The sequence below is a fragment of the Camelus dromedarius genome, chromosome 22 (genome assembly GCF_036321535.1).
Source record: "Camelus dromedarius isolate mCamDro1 chromosome 22, mCamDro1.pat, whole genome shotgun sequence".
NCBI classification, from domain to species: domain Eukaryota; kingdom Metazoa; phylum Chordata; class Mammalia; order Artiodactyla; family Camelidae; genus Camelus; species Camelus dromedarius.
In genome coordinates this window covers 9,177,387-9,201,417 of record NC_087457.1, presented here as the reverse complement: position 1 = coordinate 9,201,417, position 24,031 = coordinate 9,177,387, and the positions used below count along the sequence as shown (strand labels likewise).

Below are 24,031 nucleotides of genomic sequence, written 5' to 3'. Positions count from 1 at the left end.
CCAGAGACTTATCGATCACGTGACTATCTGCAAAGCACTATGAAATGAACTATGTCCTAAAACACAGTATTGCTTTAAAAAGACAATTTCACTCCAGGTGACACCCAGAAGAGATCACCATTTCATGCCCCAGCAGTGGCTGTGGTGTCCCTAAATAAAAGGGCGAGCTTCTCTCACCGCTGCTCTTTTTTTTTTAATTGAAGTATAGTCAGTTACGATGTGTCCGTTTCCGGGGAAGAGCGGAACTTTCCCCCTGCTCTTGCTTAGTCACAGCGGTCCCGGTTCCAAGAGCACTGGACACCCTATCTCCATGACAGGGAGGACCCAGCCCCCAGTGAGGGAAGGGGCCACCATGCGTCAAGACCATGGTGGAGTCCGCACGAGTCCACAGGGCGAAACCAGTGAGCCCGGGGCCAGCGAAACGAGATTCTAATAGCAGTTCACCTGATGAATGGAAAGCCGCTGAGGATAATGGGTGAGATTCCAGACACGCAGAATGGTCAGGCTTTGAAAGACTCAGGCAAGAAGCCACGGTTCTAACAAATCTTCTGGCGCGCCGGCTGCGGGGCGTGGTGCCTGTCCGCTGCTGACAGAGGCTCTCGGCCCAGAAGTGCCTTTTCACATGGCCACTATGTGACCCTTCCCATGCCAGCCGTCTCTTGAGTAGGATTCCAATCGGGAGAGCCCTGCAGCGATCAAGAAATCATTGCGCTCTCCAGCCGAAGGAGGCTGGGGGTTTAGAGAGGAACACAGCAGCCCGAAGAAAGGAGAAAGAACGAAAACTCACATTCAAAGATGTGCTGAAATAAACGTGGACGAATACTGACATGCACCCTAGACCCCAAAGTCTTCACGTTGTGCCATTTCCCAAGAGACTCCCTCTGACCTTGACAGGCACCGTATGCACAAAATTAGAATTAATATACCACAGACATTTAAATATGACCACTGGTGACCATAATAGGTTAGATCAGAACTCTAACTCCTTAAAGAAAACTTTGCAAACCTCCTTCACTGGGAAACTTTAAATTTTGCTTATATGACATGATATTTTGGGGATGAGTCAAGAAAGAGAAATGAACTTACCACTATCTCAGTGGTGGTTTACAGAAAATCAACTGTAATTCAGAAGCCAGGGAGGGAGTGTAAAAAATTTCTGAGGTTATAAAAATGCTTCCCCCAAGGCCTACCAACAAAGAGCAAAAGCAGTAATAATAGTTATTATTAACATTTACTGTGCCAGGAGCTGCTATAAAAATTATGTATATTAACCCCATATATTCCCTGCAACAACCCCATGAGATGTTAACAATGTCCATTTTGCAGACAGACAGACTAAGGAGCATTTCTATCCATCTACATGATACAAGTAGTTAAATGGCTCAGCTGAGAGTTAAATCCAGGCAGCCTGACTGCAAAGCCAGGGCGACTCTGGTTGGTGGGCTCCTGGATCAGGGGCCACCAGATGAACAAAGTCATGACTGGAATGTTCAGCTCCACCTCTCATTCTCTTGAGAAAGGAGAAGGGCTGAAGATGGAGTTAATGATCAATCGTGCCCACCTGGTGATGCCCATAGAAATCCCTCAAGTATGGGGGTTCAGAGAGCCTCCAGGCTAGTGAAGAGGCTGGGGTGTAGGGAGAGTGGTGCTCAGAGAGGGCAGGCAGCCCTGCCCCTCCCCACATACCGTGCCCCTACATCTCTCCAATCCAGACGTTCATCTGTGTCCTTTATCATATGCTTTTACAATAAACCAGTAATCTAGTAAAATGTTTCTCCAAGTTCTGTGAGCAGCTCGAGCAAATTAATTGAACCCAAGGAGGCGGTCGTTGGAACCTCCAAACCTACAGCTGGTGGGTCACGAGCACAGGTGACAACCTGGGCTTGCGACGGGCGTCTGAGGTGGGGGAAGGGAGCGGTCTGGTGGGACTGAGCCCTCAACCTGTGGGACCTGACGCTATCTCCAGGTAGACAGTGTCTCGCTGAGTTGAACTGTAGGACCCAGCTGGTGTCAGAGAGCTGCTTGCTGGATGTGTGAGAAAAACCCCACACACACATTGGAACTGGGTATAGAAGCCTTTACCTGTCCAGGAGTCACAGTGGAACCGGAGGGTTCTCATCTTACAGACCAAGACTGTCAGAAATTAACTATGCACAGTTGTGACTGCATAAATATGTCCAAGGAGAAACACTGGCCCTGTCTGAAGGGCAGAGATGTACCTCCAGGTACAGAACGGAAATGAGAGGTGGGGAGGCCGGGGCACCAAAGACAGGTCAACAGCAAAGAGAGTGCTGGGCATCACGGTGGGGGGAGGGTGTCCTTGGGGGAGAAGGAAGATGAGAGAAGCAGGATGATTACTAAAATAGAAACGCCAAGTGCACATTAAATTAGCTTTCTACTTTGAAGACTCAAATCAAACACAGAGAGATACAAAGGAATAAAAGTTATCATATGAAACCATCACTGTCACACATTCATTGGCTAGTACAGTGGATATTTTTATGTGTTTAGACCTTAAATCCTCAGTCTTTCTCTCAGAGGAAAAAAATCAAATGAGCAAGTTCACTCATCACTTTGCAGAGTCATCCTCTCCTTCCTCCAGTGCTGGCTAATCCTCTACCTGTGCTCCTGTGAAATCATTTATTCATTCAAGAAACATTTTTCAACAGCTACATCCAAGGCACTCCGCTTAGTGTTAGTGGTATGAGGGATGGTCCCCCGTCTCAGTCCAGTGAAGGACCCAGAGAACTCAGCCATCACAGGACACGGTGCTATGAAAGAGGGGTGCATGGGGTCTGCACCCCCAGGGCCACACCTTGTGTTTTCACCAGCTCCCTCGACAAAGACATGGTTCCAGAATCCTGCTAGAAGAGTTGAGGATCTCCAATTTTACATGGAAAACAAACAAAAACCTTCTTCCTCCATCTCTTTGCCAGGAACTGTTCACTTGGGAAGCCACGCCAAGCTACTCTCAGTCGGCTGCAATGATTCATGCACACACACCTAGCCCTGCGATTTCTACCCAGAGCCTCTGTCCACAACTTGAATGGCCCACGTGGAAGCGAAATTCTACTCCCAGCTCAGAAGACAAGCAACTGCCTCCGCGGGCTAACTACCACACGGGCCATCTGTTCTCTCGACATCCCCAAATATCTCTTAACTTTAGATTCAACGAGGAGAGCCAGCAGCGTTCAGAGGCCGACCCTGATCAGCAGCCCTGCTCTTCCCCCTGACTTCCCAGCGCCTCTGGAAATAGCACCCGGAACAGTCCTAATTTCGGCGGCTAAATATACGGTGCGGCAGGCGGACCCAGTACAGATGGGAGCCACGTGTGCGAGGCTGCCGGGCGCCCGCTAGCTGTCACAAACCGGCTGCAAGACATATTTTTGGAAAAGGGAGAGATAGGCTTTAAAAAAAAAGTGCCACTGACAGTAGGGTCTTTTTTGAAGAGGAGGAAGAGGGGTTTTGCGCTCCTTCCTCTTGACACGTGAAACTCCCGTTCCTCTCATAGGAGTCCCGGGAGGGCTTTTCAGAAAGTCAGAAAACAGAGTAAGATGCCACAGGGACAGACTGGGACCCCAGAGCTGCCAGCGATGTCAGGGAGGACAGGTTCCACCAAACTGCTGTTCAGGGGCCATGGGACCCAGAGCCACCGTCCTGCAGAGCTGGGATGAGGGTCAACATCCGGCTTTCTGCCGAGTCCCCCACTCCCTGCAGCCTGGATGCCTGCACTCGATCAGGACAAGGGTGGGAAAGGGCTTAGGACATAAAGAAGCTGTGCTCAAACCTCTCCCAAGACGCTGATCCTCCCCCTCCTAAGAACCACCCTCACCTCTGCATGCTGGCTGCCTCCTCCTGGCATGGCGTTTAGGGTAAAGACTGGTCAAACAGGAAACGAACTACGGTTACCAAAGGGGAGAGCAGGGGGCGGGGGAGGGATAAACCTGGAATTTGGAATTAACAGCTACACACCGCTATGTATAAAATAGACAAACAGCAAGGACCTGAGTACTGCACAGCACAGGGAACTGTATTCAGTACCTTCTAACAGCCTATCATGGAAAAGAATCTGAAATACACACCATATGTATATATATACACACACACATAAACTGAATCACTTTGCTATACCCCTGAAATGAACACAATATTGTAAATTAAGTACATGTCAATTAAAAAGTGGTTTTAAAAAAAAGATTGGTCAAGACTGAGAAAGTGACCTGCAACGTTTTTTCTCTTGTAGATTCTCCAGAAGCAGGACAGAAGGGCATTTATTACCACCACCTCGAATTCTGCGTCGTTTCAACCACAGCATTTTGTTACTTTGAGATCGAACACTACTTTCTTTTTTAATCACGTCAGCGTGACTCAAGCATTGCTACGCCCTCCTGCAAAGGGTAAGAGCAACAGATTTTCAAAGCAGAGTATTTGGAAGCACAGGACCACCCAGCATCCCACCACTCGGGGGTAAAACTGTCAATGTTCTGACACAGTATTTTCATCCTCTTAATCTTTCTTCTTCTCTTGTTTTTTTTTTTTTTCAAATTACCACTTCTTTTGAAAGGCACTAGTAAACATTTATTATTTTTTAACAGCAGCTTGTTTTTATTTTATATTGAGATATAGTTGATTTTACAATATTATATTAGTCTTTCTTCTTAACACAGATAGATGTAAACTTTACGATTCTTTTCCACTTTAAATTGTGACAATGGCTTTGCCCCATATGACTTAATAGCTACTGAATAAATGACTTTTAGTTGCTGTGCAACATCCCGCTCTAAAGATACCACATGATCTCACCAGTCTCCTGTGTCAGGCATTTGGGTTGTTCCTATTTTTCCACTATTATAACAACTACTACGGTGAACATTCTCGATGTTAAGTATCCATGGGCATTTCTGAGAGTAGGTTTTCAGAGATGAAAACACCGGGAACCGGTGTGAGCATCCTACAGGCTCTTGACGCGAACGCCCTCAGAGAGCGGTGCGCTCACGCACGTTCACGTTGCCAGGTCTAAGTGTTCATTTCACCGGGTACCGTCCTTTTTTAAATTACAGCAACTTAGTATTCACCTTCTGTTTTACTTTCTCACGTTTTCATGTATTCGTATGGAGTTTGGGATTGACAGAACACACCACTATGTATAAAACAGACAAACTCGTGTCTCTTCCTCCCTGATCTGTTCATCTTTTGCCCATTTATCCTTCACTCTTTGCATTTGATGTATGTCTCTCTGTGATTCGATAATCTGCAAAGGACATGACTGACTCTGAGCAGATCTGGTACATAACTGAAGGGTACTAAGACATACTCTTACCTCCACACACTAACACGAGGCCCTGCAGTCTGCTACTTTTCATGAATTCCAGCGTAATTTTGCTTGTGGGTAAAAGTTAGTGAGAGTCATGACTTCATTAAACATGGAGGGAAAGCCAAAGTACATTCTGTACTGTTAATAAGCCCTATTTACTTATGGACCATAAACGTTCGGCCATGAACTTGAGTAACACGTTTAAACTACAGCCTTAAAGGAACCTTGGTAACTAGTGAGATTCCTTTAGAAAATGTCTAGAAATGTGTAGTATTTTAGTAACAAAATATTATCTACATGAGAACCGTGAAGGCTCCTTTCAGAGCAGCACAGCCCTCATCCTGGGGTCGACCAGCATTCTGCGGGCTTGGCCTGACACGCAGCAGACGTTCAGTAAACGTCTGCTGAGTAACTGTCCCAGGGTGCTGACCTCGCTGCCTCCCCAGGTCCCGGCTCACAGCTCCTGACCTGACTCAGAGCGCATCTCCTGCCTGTTCTCTGCGTCGGGTGGAACCCCACACCTCTATCCACGTCCACCCCCTTGGACTCTGCGCCATCTGCCCTGCTCAGGCCGCCCTTCCTGTGTCGGGCTTGACACCCCGGTCAGACCGGGTTTGGCCCTGAAAGCTTTCGTCCACTTCAGTGCCAGCTGGAGGCCCCACTGTGCTTTGGTCTCACAGCTGGTCCACACTGCAGCCCGGCTCGTGGGCCTCCAGTGACAGCCACCGGCCAGCGAGGGCACACCAGCTTTTGGTTCTGAGGCTTGAATGTGCACCTTCAGACAAATGACAGCGTATTTGGAAGATTATTTCCAGATTGGAAATTTCATTTTTAAGGCAGTCACTTGACTATGGTCAAAAACAGGTAAAACAGATTTTTCCTATTTCTGTCTCTTGCATTCATCTTATAGTAAAAAGAAGACGTGGTCTTCCTTCTTTCAGCCTCTGCCCTAAACCCCCGCCCAGTGTCTGCACATACACGTCTTACACGAGGCTGTGATTTAGCGCTTATGTAAGGGGGGGAGAGCTCCGACAGCACTGCGGCCTTAAATTCCTCTCTGAAAAAGCTGTGATGTAAGTAAATACGTTCACAGTAGCTTGTGCATTACACACTCCTGAGCGACGTCTACAAAGAGCCCCGGGCTCTCTGGATGGACCGCAAGCAGACCACCCGTGACATCGTAGGTATGTCCCCAAGAGGTGTACCTCCTGCCCCACGCAGCAGCCCTGGCTCAGCAGCCTTCACCATCCCCACTGTGTCTGAGGCCTTTTCATTAGCCTCCTAGCCTGCCTGCCTTTTTTTTTTTGAGGACAGAGATTACGTCATATTTATTTTTATTTATTTGTAAGTGGCTTTACTGAGATGTAATTCACATACCAAAACAATTCACCATTTCAAGGGTGTGAATTGATTTTTTTTTTTTTTACTACAGTCACAGAGTCGTGCCATCATCACCAGAAAGTAACTTTAGAGTATTTGCTCTCCCTAAAAAAGAAACCCTGCACCTACTGGCAGTCACTCCTCATCCCCACCCACCTGGAGTCCTAGACAACCGAGAATCTACTTTCTGTCCCTAAAGACTTGCCTGTTCTGCACATTTCTTACAAGTGGAGTGATGCACTATGTGGTCTCTATGGTCAGTCACTTTATATGAGTAAGTCACACTTTGTTTATCAGCCCGTCCACTGATGGACACGTGGCTGTTTCCACCATTTGGCTGTTGTGAACAAGGCCGCCCTGAGCATCCGCGGACAAGTTTTTGTTTGAACGTTGGCTCTCGTTTCTCTCGGGGTTCTGCCTAGGAGTGGAGCTGCTGGTCATCCGACAACTCTCTGGTTTACATTTTGAGGAACTGCCCAGTGCTTTCCCCAACCTGCTGCTGCTCTCAACCCACTGGAACGTCCCCTCTGTTCTGCTATCACAGTGACCCGGCGGGAAAACCTACATAACAGCTACCCAAACTGGTCAGTAGTGCCAGATACTGGGCAAGATGAACCCGAGACCTTAAAATGTACATGAACCCTGGAGAGTCTTGGTTCTGCCTAATCCTTCAGGGATGTCTTCTTGCCACCCCTCCTCCCACCCAGGCCTACCATGCTCTTAGGACCCCCACCCAGCATTTCCTGATTGCTCGTAGCTTGGAGTACACCGGGCTCTGACAAGCCTCCACATCTCACCCATTTTACTCCTGCTGCCTAAAGCACTCCCCTCCCCACAGCACACACACATTCCTGGCCTGAGCCAACTCCTACTCATCCTTCAAAACCCTTCTCTGGGATGCCCTTTCTTACTGTGCCACTCTACGGCTGATCCTTCTCCTCTGCACCACTTGATTAAAGTGTGACCCTGTGCTGTCATCGCTCTGTGAGGGCAGAGACTGTATGTGTGACTTTGTCCACCCCCAGCACGGGTGAGGCTGGGTGCATAGGGGCCTGCCCAAAGGATAAACAGACCCCGAATATCCAAGTCTTTAAAAATCTCACAGCTTAAGTCTCCCACTACCCAGCTATTCCTACATTTAACAAGCTGTGCTGTTTCAAGTCCTGCTTCACCTAATTACCACCTCCTGTGATTTCATTTCCCCTTGGCTCTGTTCTCTAACATCAGCATCCACCCCACACATACTTTCACATGAAGTCACCTCTCAAAATTGCATTTTCCATGCCAATTGCTAAACCCATGGAATCCCCAAGGTTGGAAGAGTCTTTTCCTCCCTTCGTCTATGTCCACAGCAAAGAGAGGAGGCTGGGGCAGCAGGAGGGCGGGCGTTCCCACGGGGGAGCCCCCTTCCTGCTGTTGACCCCTCCCCACTTCAGCTGTAGGAGCTGCTGTAACGAGAAGGAAGACATCCGGGCTGAGGCCCAGCAGCCCTCCCGTGCTGAACAGGAACAACCCCACCTCCCTGTGGACGTCGCCCTCCGCTCAGCAGCCCCAGTGCAAACAGACGGAGAAAGAGGAAGCCTGTGTCACAGACCCCTCTCCTTGCTTACAACGGAAGCAAAACAAAAAATCACCTCCTCACTGCCACCCATGTGCTCCCTTCCCCCAGGGGAATCAGACAGAGTCCAACTCGGGGAGCAGAGAAAGGCTGGTGGCTGCCCACAGAGACGTCCATGGTGCAGAGGAAACGGGGTAGGGGGTCCTCTATTTGCAAATGGGTTGTGTTCAAAAGTTTAAGTGTAAATCACTCAGAAAGCATAGAAATGATGTGATCTGTTGTGGGGACGTGCTCAGAGCAGCCCACAGAGACCTCTGGAACCCATCACGTGCCTGTGGCAATGCACTTACATGCTGTCCACAGACCCAAGCCCACCACTGTGAAATCCAGGCACCGTTATGGCTCCACAAGCCAGCACAGCATCTGGACAGGAAGCAGGACCATTCCTCCCCAGAGGCAGGGGACAAGGGAGCCGCAGGTCACTGTTGAGGGCTCCTGGGGGTGGGGGGTGGGGCACAGGCTACAGGGAAGGAAGGAGGAAGGAAGGCAGGCAGCCAGGCAGGCAGGCAGACAATTGCCTGGGACAGAGCCCCAGGAAGCATCAGGACAGGATGCCAATGAGAGAGCAGAGCCTCCTGGGGTTTTCAAGTCTTGGCTTTAGTTCCTAAAGCAGGGTTTGTGCGGAGCGGTGACAAAGAGGTGGGGCCGTGGGAGCCAGTTTCAGCCACCAAAGTGTCTCCAGGCCTGCGGGGCAGGGGTGGACGGGGTGGGATGCAGGGAGTAGGTGGATGTTTGATGTTTGATGAACAGGATACCTTTCCCCCTTTCCCTTCCCCCTCCTCCCCTTTAACTCCCGAAGCCAGCTCACCCAGGACTCCTACCAGGACCAGCATGAGGGGGACGGGGATTCTAGGCAGAACAAGGTGAAAGGCAGAAAGGGATGGAAAATAATAACCCCAAATCCTGGCAATGAGGAAGACAGGGGTGGCTCAACCCACCAGTATGGGGACGTGTGCTTGGAAATTACCAACTGTCATAGTAATTTTACTTTGTATGATGATACGGCATATGAGAGATGAAATGCAAGTGCCCAACACTGAAACATTAAAGCTCAAATAAAGAATAGATATATGGCACAAGGTAGGTTTTAAGCAACGGTGTCATCTCTGACTTGTGGCCATAGAGCAGGGACCACGGGATTTGAGGGTTCTGCTCAGAGGACGTGGGAGGTCACAACGATCCCACAGGTGAGTGAACGCAAGGCAATCCAGCTCTTTGACATCGCTGGATTGTGCATTTTGGTTGAAACTAGACTGTGAAAAGATATTACTGACTTACAGAGAAATGGATGCAGACAAAGTAAATCAATAGATTTCAAATGATTATTTTGAGAAGTGGTTTAACACGGCTGCTTCCACTCCGGGATATAATGGGCTTGAAGACGCGTCGCTTACAACAAAAAAGAGCCAGCCTAATTTCAAGCGCAAGGCTTTTCCGAACTTGGTGGAGAGCTGAAGTCACAGCCCCAAATGTGAGGAGAGACGGGAGTGTCCGCGCAGTGGGGCAGGTGCCTCTGGACACAAGAAAAGAGAAAGTGATGAAGTGAAGAAGGCCGAGGGCAGGCTGGCAGGACACGGAAGCCCCTGGGGTCCCCAGACGTGGAGAAGTCTGACCCTCCTGCAGCGCTTCCTCCAGGAACCTCACTGGGGACTCACAGAAAGTCAGAAAGAGCCTCCAAAGTGTCCACGTGGTGCAGGTCTGCGGAGGGGACAGCAGCCGTGTGGGAGGGAGAGGGGCCCTCCCCTCCTGCCCCCTTCTACAGAACAGAAACTTAACTGTTGGGCAAAGTGCAACAAATATTCTCACCCTCAAGGAACTGGCGAAAGGGCATTGCAGCTGGAGGAGGAAGGCGTAAAAAACCCTTATTCCTGGGGTGGGACAGGACACCCCACGACCCAGAGCCACGGGAGGACTGAGATTAAATCAGAACATCAGAGGCCGCCCCGCTCCCCACTGCCCTGCTCAGCTAAGCCAACAAGCTTGAATAAGAAGTGACAGCAGAGCTGCTGGGGTGGGACAGGGCAGGAGCACAAGATGACCTCCGGGTGTGGAGAAAAGGGGAGACCTCAGGTACAGGGCTGAGCGGACGGCGCTCAGGCGGGAGCACCGCCGCCCTAACACAAGGAAGCCCAGGATGCACAGAGGGTAACCATGGCAACAACCAGCCTCAAGCCCCACCCAATTCCTGCCTAGGTTCACTCACCCTGCGTGTACACACACACACACACACACACACACACACACACACACACACACGGCCTGGAAGAGGAAAACATATGCACTATTAATCTCAGTCTTCACTAGCTACAAAAGGTTCAGCAAAGGTTATGAGGCTCAGAAAAGGCAAGAAAAAAACCAAGACACAAAGCAATCACCAAAACCAGGCTTACAGATGACGCAGGTGCTGGGGTCACCTGTCAGGGAATCTAAAGTAACTACGGACCCCATGTTCTATCCAGATGCGTTCAGCTCCCTGCCCCACCCCTTTCCATGATGCTGTAGCCGTCTCAGGAGAAACGCAGGTCTGAGCAGTTCAGATAAAGTTTTTTGTGCTGGAGGTGCCCAGCCCTGTGTGTTCCTCCTGGCTCCCTCTTTCTGCCCACCTCCCTCCGGGGCTCGTGTTCTCCCTTCTCTTCCTACAAAAACTTCCTCCCCAGAAAAGGTACACAAGTTACCAGTGTAGGTCCTCTCCCAAGGGTCCCCACACTGTGGACGTGGTTTTAGAAGATTTCCCCACATCATCTGGGACTAGTGTATGCGTCAGAGACCCTGAGAGGTGAGAGGCCACGCGCTGCGGAGCCAAGACCCTATGGCTGGGAATCTGGGCTGGTCACGCACTAGCTCAGTGGCCTGGAGGGCGCGACGTAACCCCCGAGTTCCACACTGCCGAAAGGAGATAACGAGCGTCCCCATCAGCGGTGGACGGGGGCACCTGATGAACCAGAGTCTGGGAAATGTCAGGAACAGGGCCTGTTGCTCAGACACAGATCAGCTGGAATAAACCCCGGGGTCCTCATCTGACCACGAGGTCCCCAGCTCTGACCTTGGGGATCTCAAGCTCTGACCATGAGGGTTCCCAATCTGACCATGGGGCGGCTATCTGACCACAAAGTTCCCAGCCCTGACCACAAGGGTTCCCAATATGACCATGGGGTGCCCATCTGATCACAAGGCCCCTATCTGACCACAAGGTCCCAGCCCGGATCACAGGGTCCTTATCTGACCACAACATCCCCAACTCTGACCACAGGGACCTCCAAGATGCAGAGCTGAGCTCACTGCCTTCAGGAAGGAGAGACCATCCGAATGCAGATCCAGATGATCCTAGGAGCTAACCCTTTGGCCCGGCCCTCAGGTCCACATGTCCTACATTCTTAGTGACTCAGGTCTGCCCGCTGGCTAGGCTGGGCTCCACCCTAACCCCACACCCTAATCCTACTCCCAAGTCAGTTGGCTTTCCACCCCCCGCCATCTATCCACCACGCCTTGCTCCCCCCCAAGTAACCCCTTCTCCCCTCCCAGATGGCTCAGGTCCCACCTCCTCCCATGTCTCCCCAGACCACCCAGTGGTGCCCATGCACCAGTTCTGAGGCCCACGCGCCAAGAGCCGGTTCCCACCTCTGACCCTCAGTCACTCAGAGCTTTGTCTCCTCACGTGGGTCATCAGGTCCTTCAGGCCTGAGGCCTGGCTCCATCCTTCCCCAGCCCTTCAAACAGTGGGGGATGCTCTGCACACACAGCAGGTGTCCCATCCACACCTTGATGAAGCCTTGGCATCTCAGGACCTCATCTCAGACAGAGCCCCCCAGAGGACAAACTCAGGATCTTGTTAAAAACCTACAGATCCTTTCTGCAAACACCACTTCCTACCCAACGTGGATGACAGGCTGGGGCTGCCCCAGTCCCGGGAGGCCCCCCTCTCACTCCCACAGAGTGTGTGTCCTTCCGACGTGTGAGGTCCTCCCTGAATCCGACCTCTGCTCACTACTCCCGCTCAAAGTGGCCAAGTTCCTCTGTCCTAGACACTCCCATAGCGTCACATGCTCTCTCTTATAGCATATTCTTACCAGAAAATGGGAGGCAGGAAGAACAGTGATATCTCAGTTAAAAAAAAAATTCCCTGGGAACTAAATTGCTTTGAATGAGTCCAATAAAAACACTAACAACAAATTTATCATAAAACAAGGTAAGCCTTGCTAGCTTCTGCAGTCTTGCTACAAAATACGCCATGCACACAGTACATATGTCCATTAGGGGACCCGTCTGTGCAGGCAGACCCCTGGGGGTCCCCGGGGCTGGCCCTGAGCGACTGTCGAGCTGTACAGCATCCTCATCCCATCTCCATGTCTCTCCTCCTCTGTCCTCTCTGCCCTGGAAGCTGGCCGGCTGCCTAGCTTGCAGGGCCCAGAGCAAGATGAAAATGCAGGGTCCCTTGTTCAAAACTTACTGAGGCTTTCAGGATATCCTGAGACAGCAGCACACCTATCCTGGCAGGAAGCTCTTCCTCGCCCCACCCTGAAGAAGGGCTGGGGGTCCCGCCCCATGGAATCGCACTGAGGCTACAGTCCCTCTCACCTCCCACCAGAAGAACTCCCTCTACAGTGCAGCCTCAAACCATCGGTTTGCATTTAAGCCCCTTAGCTCTGATTTTGGAATCAAAAGTATTTCTTCTCCTTAAAGGACCTTAAAGCATCAGCAAACAAATGAGATTCAAGGAAGGAACCAGGACAGAGGTCGGGGTGGGGTGACAGAGGAACCTAGTATCTCGCAGGCCTGCTCGGAACCTGACAGTGAACCAGTGTGGTTCCTCGGCACATGCGCCGTGAGGGCATGTCGGAAGGGCTGTCCTGAGTTCTCCCACCCTCACCTCCCGGGAGATGCTGGCTGAGAACTGAGGCCCAGCTCAGGACCTGAAGTCCTCCGTCTATCTGGCCACAGCAGTCTCCCTGAACCACTCCTTCCTCTACAGCCACCCACTGCACAGACTCCCCGCTCTCCCTCATCTGCCCCGCGATCCCCAGATGCCCGGAGACACATCCGAACGCCTGCCTCGCCTTTTCTCCCCAGGTCGCAAAGGAGCATCTCGCTGAAATGCATGCTGAGCATCCCAATCCCCGGCACCTGGCCCTCCCGGCACCAGGACCTGGGACTGGACTTGGGACTTGACTCGCCTGAAAAACCTTACTTAGCAACGTGGTTGCAGGGGTTCCCTTAGAGGCTATGCTGAGAAGCCGGCAATGGACGGAGAGGACTCAGGATCTCACCTGGCGCCTCAGCCTCCCAGAAGCATGAGGTCTCGGCTGCCAGGCAGGAGGCTGGGGCTTACGAGGCAGCAGCCATGAAGGTTTCACTGTTGTTCCGCATCCCCTTGTTTTAAAACGTACCTCAGGGCACCATCCACATCTTCACTTTCCTGTGGCTCATGGTTTGGCTCCATCTCACCCCCAAATCAAGTCTTTTGGTATCTGACCCACTCTTACCACCACTAACCCTGCAAAAGCTGGAGGAGGGGGAGCTGGCCGGGCCAGCGGCCAAAAGCTGTGCCACTGACACTTAAATAGGAGTCTGTGTGTCCCGTCGTGAAGGAGAAACCAGACCGCCAGCACGACGAGGGGTCTTCCGTTCGTGTGACAAGGCTTCCTCGGGCATGGGGTCTGACTGCGCTTTTCTGCTTTATCTTCCTTTCCCAGATGGTTGGTAATAACAACAAAAAATCCTGTTATTATGTGAGAATTCAATGCGAAAATCAGTGCCAAGGAAACATCTGGGAAGGGAAACGGGGGAAAATGTTGTTCCCTTTAGGCTTCAGAGCCAGATAGTAATTAAATCAATACAGGTAATAAACTGGACGGTCATCAGTAGGCGCTTCCCCTCTGCAAGCTCCACAGAACTGTAGAAAGCGGCGCGGTCAGAGGAGACCTTGCAGATAGCCCGCCTGCAGAGCAGAGCGCCCCTCAGGGGTGGGCGCCGGGCAGAGCCAGGAGGAAAACACTCAAAGCCGTGCTTTGTATTTTGCAGCAGGCTGGGCCGGGGGGCTCCTGAGGGACATCAGTCAACCTCTTAGGGACAGACAAGGAGCCCCAGTCCCCAGGAGCTGGAGGGTCTGGTCAGAGTCACACAGCCCCCTGCTTGTGTTCTCATGACACCCGCCCCATAACTAGCTTCAAGTCTGCACAACAGTTACTATCCGGAAGCACTCCGAGGGCATCTATCATTATTTGTTTAAACACAGAGATTCCCCATCCTCATCACACTGGTCCGGAGCTGCGGCCTTTGGTTACAGCTCTCGGAGTTGGGGGAGCCCACGCTCCCCCGTGGATTTCTACTCAGCCACTCCCATGGTGGGGCTAACGACTCCCAAACACAAAGTCAGTCTCTCGGAGGTTATGCAACCCAAATACATTATTTTAAAGACCCACTTTACCCTTACAAGGTCCCATCACTTGCTCTCACATACTACGGAAAACAGATTTTACATCAGCCCCTTCCCCTCCTCTTCTTCCTCCTTCACCACGTGTAGCTCAAAGACTCTCGAACTGGGATCGAAAAGGTCTTCAAATGTAATCAGTCCAACCAACCATCTCTCTGATGCCAGACTCACAAACTGTAACCTCCTGCCCAAGTGGCCATCTAGCCAGCGGCAGAACTGTCCTAGCGATGGACTCCCGCTTTGTTCTGAGACATCACCGTCTGACAGGTACCCCTCCCGCAGAGTTTAACTCCGCCTTCCCGCAGCGCCCGGACCAGCAGATTCTGTCAGGATGCCCCGTTTCCTGAGCATGTGAAAAACTGCCTCCACAATCTTGTGTGGTAAGAATGAAGAAACAAGATAAACTATGTGCATGACAGATACGTATAAACACACTTACGGTGTTTGTGTCTTTTTATTCATCATATGGAAACAGCTGCCTAGACCTTCCCCAAATTTGGAAGGCACGTGTGGACCGAGCTGCCCTAACGCACAGGCTGCAGGCTGCACGGGGCCGTCACTGCTGACTGAGGACCAGAGGGCTTTTCTATTAAGATACTGTACACAGAAAAGCAGACAGACTTCAAATGTAAACGCAGATTAAAAAGCACAGGGGGAACGTTCCAAAGGGCAGGCCCTGATTTGTAATCACGTTCTCTTGAAACTGCTCCGTGTGTGGGTAGGTCTGGCAAGCATCCTCCAGGGCAAGGGGAACAAGGGTTTCCTTTTGAAGGATGTTCATGGCTCTCCCTGGGTCAGCTAGTGAGCTAGTATTTGTGGAAATGCCTCAGCAACTCTGTGAGACGGGGGTGTGGTGGGACCTGATCTCCTCAGCTCATACTGATCGCTCACCTGGGGCGTGCACTTGCTGGCTGCCCACTGCGCTCGGCGCCTTGATACCCCATAAAAATGAGTTAAAGTAAAAAAAGATCATGATGCCTGTGGACGAAAAACTGTCACTCGCTGTCTGCCTCTACAAGGACGAAGTCCCTGGTCACTGCACCTACTGACCTTCAGCGCACCCTGCAAGGAAAGACGATCAGGGTGGAGACCAGGAACAAGGCACTCTGTACGCTGGTAAAAACTGGCAGAGCAGGCCTTCAGAGAGTCAGGTATTTTCAGGAGAAGATTTTATGGGCCCAGATTCTTGCATCTCCTCATATCTAGAAAAGCACTAAAATCATTAACGGGCACATCTGCTCGTGACAAGCAGCAGCCTCTGCCAAAACGTGTGCTTGACTGCACGACCCCCCTCTTCACCAGAATCACACGTGTACTGACCTCCCCCACCTCTTCAGGGCCGTTCCTCAGAGCTGTCCAACAGGCTGCCTCCCTGGCTACAATCCTCATTTTGCCCCAAATAAAACTTAACTCACAACTCTCAAGTTGTGCTTTCTTTTTTTTTTTTTTCAGTTGTCACACCAAAAGTTTGATCTTGTGGAAGATTTCTTTACCTAGCTCTAGGCATATCAAAAATGATAACATATCCAAATTGCACGAAGCTATGGTTCACATAAAGAGGGAAAAAAAATCCTAAGACAGTAAAGTGTCCAAAGAGAATAGGCGTAAGGAGCAGCGGGAGGGTTTCTGATGTGACTGGAGAGAGTCTGTCCGGCCTGCAGGCTGAGACGGGGGTTACAGAGCCCGAGTGCCGAGCCGGGTGTGGAGGGCGGTGGACAAGCTACGTGTCTGGGAGGGTGAAGGAAGACTCTGGAATCAGGCTTCCGGGTTCAAATTCCAGCTCTGCCACTTGCTAACCTTAGGTAATTTGCTCAGGTAATCCGAACCTCTGTCCCCTCGTCCCTCAAAGGGGTCATTAGTGGAGGTAAATTTCCCAGAACAGCCCTGGGCCAACGTGAGTGGTCCGTGTTTGCTACAGGCCCTCGTCTTCCTGGGCCTGACAACGGGCTGTCTCTAGACGGGCCTGCCAGAAGGCATTAAAGTAAAGTACCTATCACACTCTATTTGGGTTTCAATATTTTACGTCTTGTTTTCTTTCTTTTTAAATTAAGAGCAAGAAGTTCGACCTACTGCCAAGAAATAATGAACCTGTCCACTCAGTGACTGCAGTTTCCATGAGAAGTTAAGTGGAAGCAGATGTTTCTGAGAAACGAAAAGCCACTTTCTGCCCTCGGTGTGGCCCACCCAAAGCTGTCCACGCGCCATCGCCATCCCGCGGGGACCGCGCCGCCTGTCCGGCTACCCTCCACCCCACCGCGCAAGCGCGCCAACCTTCGATGAAGTCCGCGGCCGTGTAGGGGCGCTGGTAGGGGCTGCCCTCGGACGGGCTGTTGAGGGCCCCCACGGCCGACTCGATGGCCTCCGCCAGCTCGTCCCGCTTGTCCTTCCGCACAGGCTTCTCCTCGGGGTGGCGGGTCAGGCCGGTCTCCAGCTGGTACACCTTCTGCAGGGTGAAGCTGTCGAAGGGCACGGCGGCGTACTCGGTGGCCTGCTTGAGGCCGGCGTGCACCTCGGCGCGGTCCACCTGCGAGCGCAGGAAGGCCAGCAGGTCGGCCTGGGCCCTCCCGGGGGCGCCCGCCAGGCGCTGCGCGACCCTGAGCTGCTCGCCGCGCTCCTGCAGCTCCTCCTGGAGCTGCGCGATCTGCCTCTTGAGGCTGCCGATGTAGTCGCGCTGCTGCTGCTCCTCCCAGCCCTGCAGGGCCGCCTCCTTCCCGGTGGGACCGCCGGCCCGCGGCAGCCCGCGCTGCTCGTCGTCGCCCTTCGGGGTGCAGGCCAGCATGTAGAGCACGGAGACGGCGCAGCAGAGGAGCACGAGCAAGACCACCACCCGCGAGACCCAGGCCAGCAGCCCCCGGCGAGCCATCCTCACTCCGGAGTCGGCCCTGCGGCAGCACCGGCGACGATCATCCCAGGACGCCCGGCCGGCCACGGGCGGCCCTGGACGAGGCTACGGGCAGCACGCGGGTGGGGCCCCCGGAGCCGCTCTATCCATTTCCGTCTACACCGCGTCTTGCCCCTGCGAGTCCGGCACCACCGGGCGCGGCTTCCCGACTTCCAAAGGATGAACTTGCGGGCAGAGGCGACGAGTCAGGGGAACCCTCCAAGGTTTCACACGCATTCCCATCATAGCCTTGCGGACGGACAGCAGCGCAGTGCGGATCTGCGAGGAAACCAGATGACAACACTTACTCAGGCTAATAACACCCTTACTTCTCTGCGCGCCCATCAATAGTCAGTAGACCTCCGTGGGGTTTATAGACGTGATTAAATAGCCTTTAATGTTTGTAAATCAGAGTGCAACGATGCACAATGGATGCAGAAAAAAGACTGGAAGAAAATATGGCAAAATGTGGATTCTCTCTGGTGGAAGGAGTCATGTTGATTTTTCTGCTGCTCTGTATTTTTCTCTACCTTACAAATGCTCCACAATCGCACATATGATTTCCATGGTTTTTAAAGGAAAAAAGCAAAATTTTAATGGCGATGAAATTGCAGACCAGGCCGGCTGGCACTGGTGGATGCAAACAGTGGGACACCCTGGGCTCCCGAGGGCGCCCCCCGGCCGCGGCCGGGCGTAAGGCTGGCTCAGGACGTCCTCACGCTTTGGGCAGCGGGAGCACCTGAAGACTCAAAAGTGCAAATGATAAATATGGATGACAACTTATTCACAATGAGTCTGGGGAGGGTCTACCGGTCGACTTTCCAGTTGTGCCTGCAGACGGGGTGATGAGCTGACCAGAGAAAAGACAGGGCTGGGAGAACAGAGACCAGAAATCTGGCTTTGTGAGGACTCAAACCCCAAACATCCAGCCTCTGGGAGGAATCCCTGTCCTGATTGCTCGTCAGAGATACCCAGTCAGACCGCAGGGCCTTCCACACACGCTCTGCCCCTCGACTCCACTCCCGCAAACAACTGAGGCGCCACCTGGCTCTGACCCACCCCTGCCTTTCCCTGGACACCCAGCCCTCCTATGCCTGTCCCGACACCCCTTCTCCAGTGCCCTCCCCTCCTTATCCCCTTTCCTCATCTCCCTGCCCATCTGGGCCAGAGAAAAAAAAGAAAGAAGGAATGATAAATGGATCAAATAAGATTTCTTGATTTCTTGTTTAGGGAGATTTTTATAAAATCGTTTTAGACCACTTCTCTTAAACAAGCTCCCTGAGGGTTCTGTGTCCTGGCCATTTTTATAAAAACGTGACATTTTAAATAATCCCCATCATCATAAATCACTCTTTACACAGTCTTCACCCAATCCAGAAATCCAGATTTTCTCATCTCATTTACTGCTGGTCTGTCCCCTTTACTGACTGGAGGGACGCCAGTCAATTAGCAACTACAGGACCCCTGGGAGAAGGCAGAGATGACCCTTCCAGCAGCTTCCCTGGGCTGAAAACACAGTAAACAGGCTCAGTGACAATCTCAGCAGTCACCCACTATGTACCACGGCCACACACGACACCACTATGGTAGCACAAGAGTTTATTTCCCAATCTTCCTTTCAAATTCAACACATAACATTCTCTTCGAAATTTCCTTTGGCCTGAAGATTCTCTCTTCTATAATTTAGAATACCTGGTTATTAGTGCTCAGTTTAAAGTTAGCCCTGGAAGCCTTTTCTGCGTGATGAAAAATCTTGGGATTTGTATAATTACTATAATTCTGTGATTAAAAACATCTCAGCTTAGCTACTCAGGCACCTTGCTGTTTCTAATGAAATCTCTCAGTTGAACTCATTATGTCCAAGGATTAAATAATCCAGTGAAGACACGTTATCACGTTATTCTGCTACTTTAAACTTTTACTTAAATAGGTTGTCATTAAAGGCAAAATAAGGAAATCAGAAAACAAAAATGGAACATTCAACACCATTTATTGTGCTGTGGGAACAAAGGATGCAATCTTTCAAACATGTTTTTAATGGAATAATTGTTATGTCTGCATAATAAATTAAAATCGTGTTGGTTAACTGAAGCAGTGTATTAAAGCTATGGCTAAAGAAATTTAAAACTGTACAATCAGTCTTTTGTTCTGTTCTGTAAGTCTCTTTAGAGTCCAGTCCGGCTTTTGAAATTCCCTAGTATAAACTTCAAAGTTATTTGGCATTCTGTTTTCTGGGATGTAAAAGGAGAAAAAACAAATCTTAAGAAGAACTTATTTTTTAAAAGAAATAAAAGCCACCAATAACTGCCAAAGAAGCAGTGATGGCTTTCTCTGTTTAAATGTCGGCAGCAGAACATGGAGGTCAGAAACAAAACTCTGCATCTTTTAACAGTGTTTTCTGCCGGTTCTAGCGACCTAACTTGTAATCAAAACAGTAAGAGTTGGCTGCACCATGGAGGCTGGAGGACCTGCCGGCCGAAGTCAGGATGTGCGTCCTTCCCTCCCGCTTCTACGGAGACTGGGTTTTTCACCTGGCGGTGCGGAGGGTGCTTGGTAAGATCAGGTGTTACTGTACCCGTATCTACCACATACAGGAAAGAATGCCTCAGTGAGATGCAACCAGAGGCACCGGCTCTCCCTCTCTCTGCAGCGGTGCGGGAGAGTCAGGGTTAACCGGTACCGCGTGTTTATGGGCTGCGGACAGAGAGCACCGTGTAATTACCAAGCGCTATTACAAGTCGGAGACGCAGTGCGAGGACAGCTGTGGGTGATCCCAGCAGCGCTGTGCTACTACTTCAGAAACTTAGAAAAGGCACCCAGATTCCACAGGAATTCAGCCTTTGGGGTGGCTGGGGACAGGGAGAGGGTGGAGAGCTGGATACAGCTCTGTCAGTGACCAACATCAGGACCTAAGGGAGAAGGGAGGGATGGGTTCCTATTGTTTAATTACAGAAAACCCCTCGTGCTCATTAGGTTTCTTGTCGCCTACATTTTAAACGTCCAGCCTTCCTAAGTGCCTCTCCGGGGCCTTCCTACCCCTGGCCAAATCCCCAAGGATGGTTCTGTGACGTACCTTGTCCAAAATGTTGCCCTCATTGCTTAGGCTGAAGGGACATCCAAGCTCAGGGGCTTGGCAGCCATTCTTATGATCTGTGGGCAACAAATGGCGGGAGGAGGCTTCCTCACAGGCCACAGTGAAGGCAGAGGGTGCTGCAGGGCAGGGCCTTCCGGACCACCTGAGGTGAGCCCACCCAAGCAAGGTTATTCCCCAAACTCCAAGACTGGAAAGGGGCTCTCCGTGCAGACTGACGTCCTATCACCCTTGGGCCAGAACAACCGTAAGAGCTTTCCCTGGGGTATACGGGTAGGGGGTTGCTTAAGGAATGCCTTTCTGAGCATTTAAGGCAGAGGATCCAAAGGATACAGGGGGCCGATGCCAAGGGATCCAGCAGCAGAGGGGGTTTCTCAGACTCCAGGTGCAAGCTGTCCGACAGCCCTGACATCCTGCCCAGACCCAGAAGCATCCGGGACAGGCCCCCAGGTCTCCAAATAACACAGCAGTGGCCGGACAGTGGGTCAGAAGCCCAGTCTCTTCCATCTAGGATGTTGGCATTATCCACCCTGACTGATACCACGCACTGCATAAGAAGTCACAGAAGGGGAAAAGGGCCAAGCCAAGCACAGATTCCAGCATCAGCAAGCTCACAAGCTTGCAGAGGAACTAAGCTCTTCTCAGATAACTATAGCACGAGCCCCCAGCCGGCAAACACGATTAAAATAGAAAGTATTCATGTCGTGCTCCCACCTACCAAATGCATGGGGGGGGTTGTTGAGAAGTATTAAAAAAATAAATTTCAAAATGACAAAAGCTTAAAATAAATGTTGAGAATCAACAACATTTGTTAAAATAAGGCAGAGGCACTGATTATCATTTTATCTTAGAGTGGAAGGAGACAGGTCGAAGCCTGGTCCAGAGTCTCAGGCTCACGCAACACGGGGACAGTGGAAATGAGAGTTTCCGCAGTCGGGACAGAAGTCACTCTCTGGATGGCAGGGTGCATTTCACTCTACAGACCCTGGTGGACATTTGGTCACGAGAGCCATGGACTAGGACAGAGAGCCTGCCAAGACATATCTGCTAGTCCAGGAGAGGCTCATGCACCACGGACATCTGCAGGCCAGCCCAGCTCTGAGATGCTGTTGGGGGCAGCAGCAGGCAGGAAGGAGGGTGGCCTCAGGCGACACCAGGTCGAGCACCCCTACACACCACAATGACATGCCTGTGAGTGACAGAGGGGACCATTCAAGGGGCAGCAATCAATTTCCCGGGGCATCTCCACCCTGTGCACCGGCACGGCCAGAGGGGTGGTTGGGGAAGAAAACCTGTGGTGTCCGTGGAGCCAGGAAGCGGCAGACGGAGCCCCACAGTGGGGAGCCAGCCCGCTCCTCTCCACGCAGCAATCGGCTCTCTGACGGCGGGCACAGCTCACCTTGGGTCCAGGGATTAGCTGCACTAACAGAGCAGAAACTGAGGTCCTGTCTCTTGGGTAAACACACCGTCCTGAACCGCGCCCGGATTCTTATTCATAGTTTTCAGATGCTCTCCAAGACGTGCAGAGGAACACTGCAGACATCCCCCGGCTCAGCACCGCATTCCCAGTTCCCTCCTGAGTTTCACTCCCTGTGCGCACGGTGGCAGCCTGCACCCGGGACGGCCCTCCGTGTCCCTGCCTCCTGGTGTCACATGGTGTGTCTGCCTCCCGGTCATACTGGGGCAGATGTGAGGACTCACAACACAGGGCAGACGTGGAGGAGGTTCTGCAGAATTCAACAGAAGACCCGCAGAGCCACTGTGCGAGCGGAAGGCCCCCAGCCCGTCCCCCCTGCCTCCTGCGGACAGTCTTCTCCTTCCGACTTTCTCCACCTGCGTCTCTGAAGGGAGACAAGTACCCACTGCAGCTCCAGCGGCAGCCTTGCTGAGTGCACACGCCACACCGGCTAGTTTAGGGCTGAGACGTTAAACAGCGTGAAGATGCACAAAACGAGAGGGCACGAGCTCCCTAAACCACACGCCCCGGAAGCTGCAGGGCAGGGCTTGGCAGGTGTCGCAGAACTTTCTGGAAGGCCAGTATCTCTTCCACACCAGCTCTTGAGTCAGCCTCTGTCACATGCCAAGTGCTTTATCCTCAGGGTGTTGTGACTGAGGCGTGGAGAGAAGACCAGTGGGTGTCACTGTGCACGCAGGACCACGTGTGGGGCCAAAGTGACCTCAGGGACCCCTCCACCCCGACACCAGGCTGCCTGGCTGGAGGCTCTGGCACTGCCCACGGGCCGAGCTTGTCCACCAGCCTTGCACTCAGGGTCCCCAGCCTCCAAACCTAGTAACATAAATAGTGCATTCCAGACAGGAATGAACCTGTGGGCAAGTACCACACACATAATGTATCATTTATAAGTTATATACACATTAAACAGTATTGTCGTATTATATATTTGCAAAACAATACTCCTAAACTAATGGAGTGTAAAAATGTTCTTAATGTCTCCTCGCCCTGGCGGACCATCCCAGGCACCTCGGAGACGCGATCCCGGCCCCCATGTCACTGCCCTCGGAACTGCCTTTCATCCCAGGGTCCCAGGACAGAGCAGCAGCCCCACTGACCTCAGGGCTCCTCCTCCTGCCTCTGGACGCCCTGACTCCGTCCCAGGGTCCCCAATACCTGCTGCCTGGTGTTGCGGCCTGGCCCCTGCCGGGACACACTTCCCTCCCTTCCAACCCAGAGGACTTGGACGTGGCTTTCAAGACGCCCTGGAGGGTCCACTCTAACCAGTGCCAGGAGCTGTTCTCTACGTCCCCAGAGGGATGGGCTGATTACCTCTGGGCTGGAGACCTCCTCGCTGGGAGGTGCCCCTCCATCCCCTCAGTAATATGTGGTCTGAAAGAATCATTCTGATTCCCTTGCCCCTATTCAGAAGCAGGAAAAGGGAAACATGGCAAAAAGAGCCGGGGGTCTGCTACTCAGAACATGAACTCACAGAGCCAAAAAGGCAGGAAACAAGCCAGTCCCTTCCTGTCCTTCTCTTCTGATTTCAGTTTCTAATTTGCTGGTGGACCTTTATAGAGAAGAATTGAAAGAGAGGGTCTTCCTGAGCACACGTGGATTTTCTTTCCCCCTGCCCACACACACGCACCGCCACCTCCATCCTTACTTCCAGAAGGATCCAAGGAGGTGGATCGGCCCAGGTGGCAGCCGTGAGCCTGGGGAGTGAAAGAGAGAAGGCATTGCCCATGTGACTTAGAATAAAGAACCTCTTCCCGGTGGGAAGATGCCCCAGGCATACGTGCAGTGCTGAGTCGGCTACCACAACCCTGCAGAGACCTGTCTCCTCTCCGTCTGCCCCTCGGTC

The 24,031-nt window shown here is 51.9% G+C and overlaps 1 protein-coding gene across 9 annotated transcripts in view; it reads right to left on the bottom strand.

Annotated features, from left to right (window-relative positions):
• Nucleotides 1–24,031, bottom strand: part of CSGALNACT1 (chondroitin sulfate N-acetylgalactosaminyltransferase 1) — a 256,501-nt gene that overhangs the window by 49,872 nt on the left and 182,598 nt on the right. For all 9 annotated transcript variants that reach the window (XM_064477394.1, XM_064477395.1, XM_031439993.2 and 6 more), the window contains one exon: nt 17,014–17,902. In XM_064477394.1, coding sequence (XP_064333464.1) covers nt 17,014–17,605 — 592 coding nt within the window. In that variant the 5' untranslated portion in view covers nt 17,606–17,902. The remainder of the gene's footprint in view (nt 1–17,013; nt 17,903–24,031) is intronic.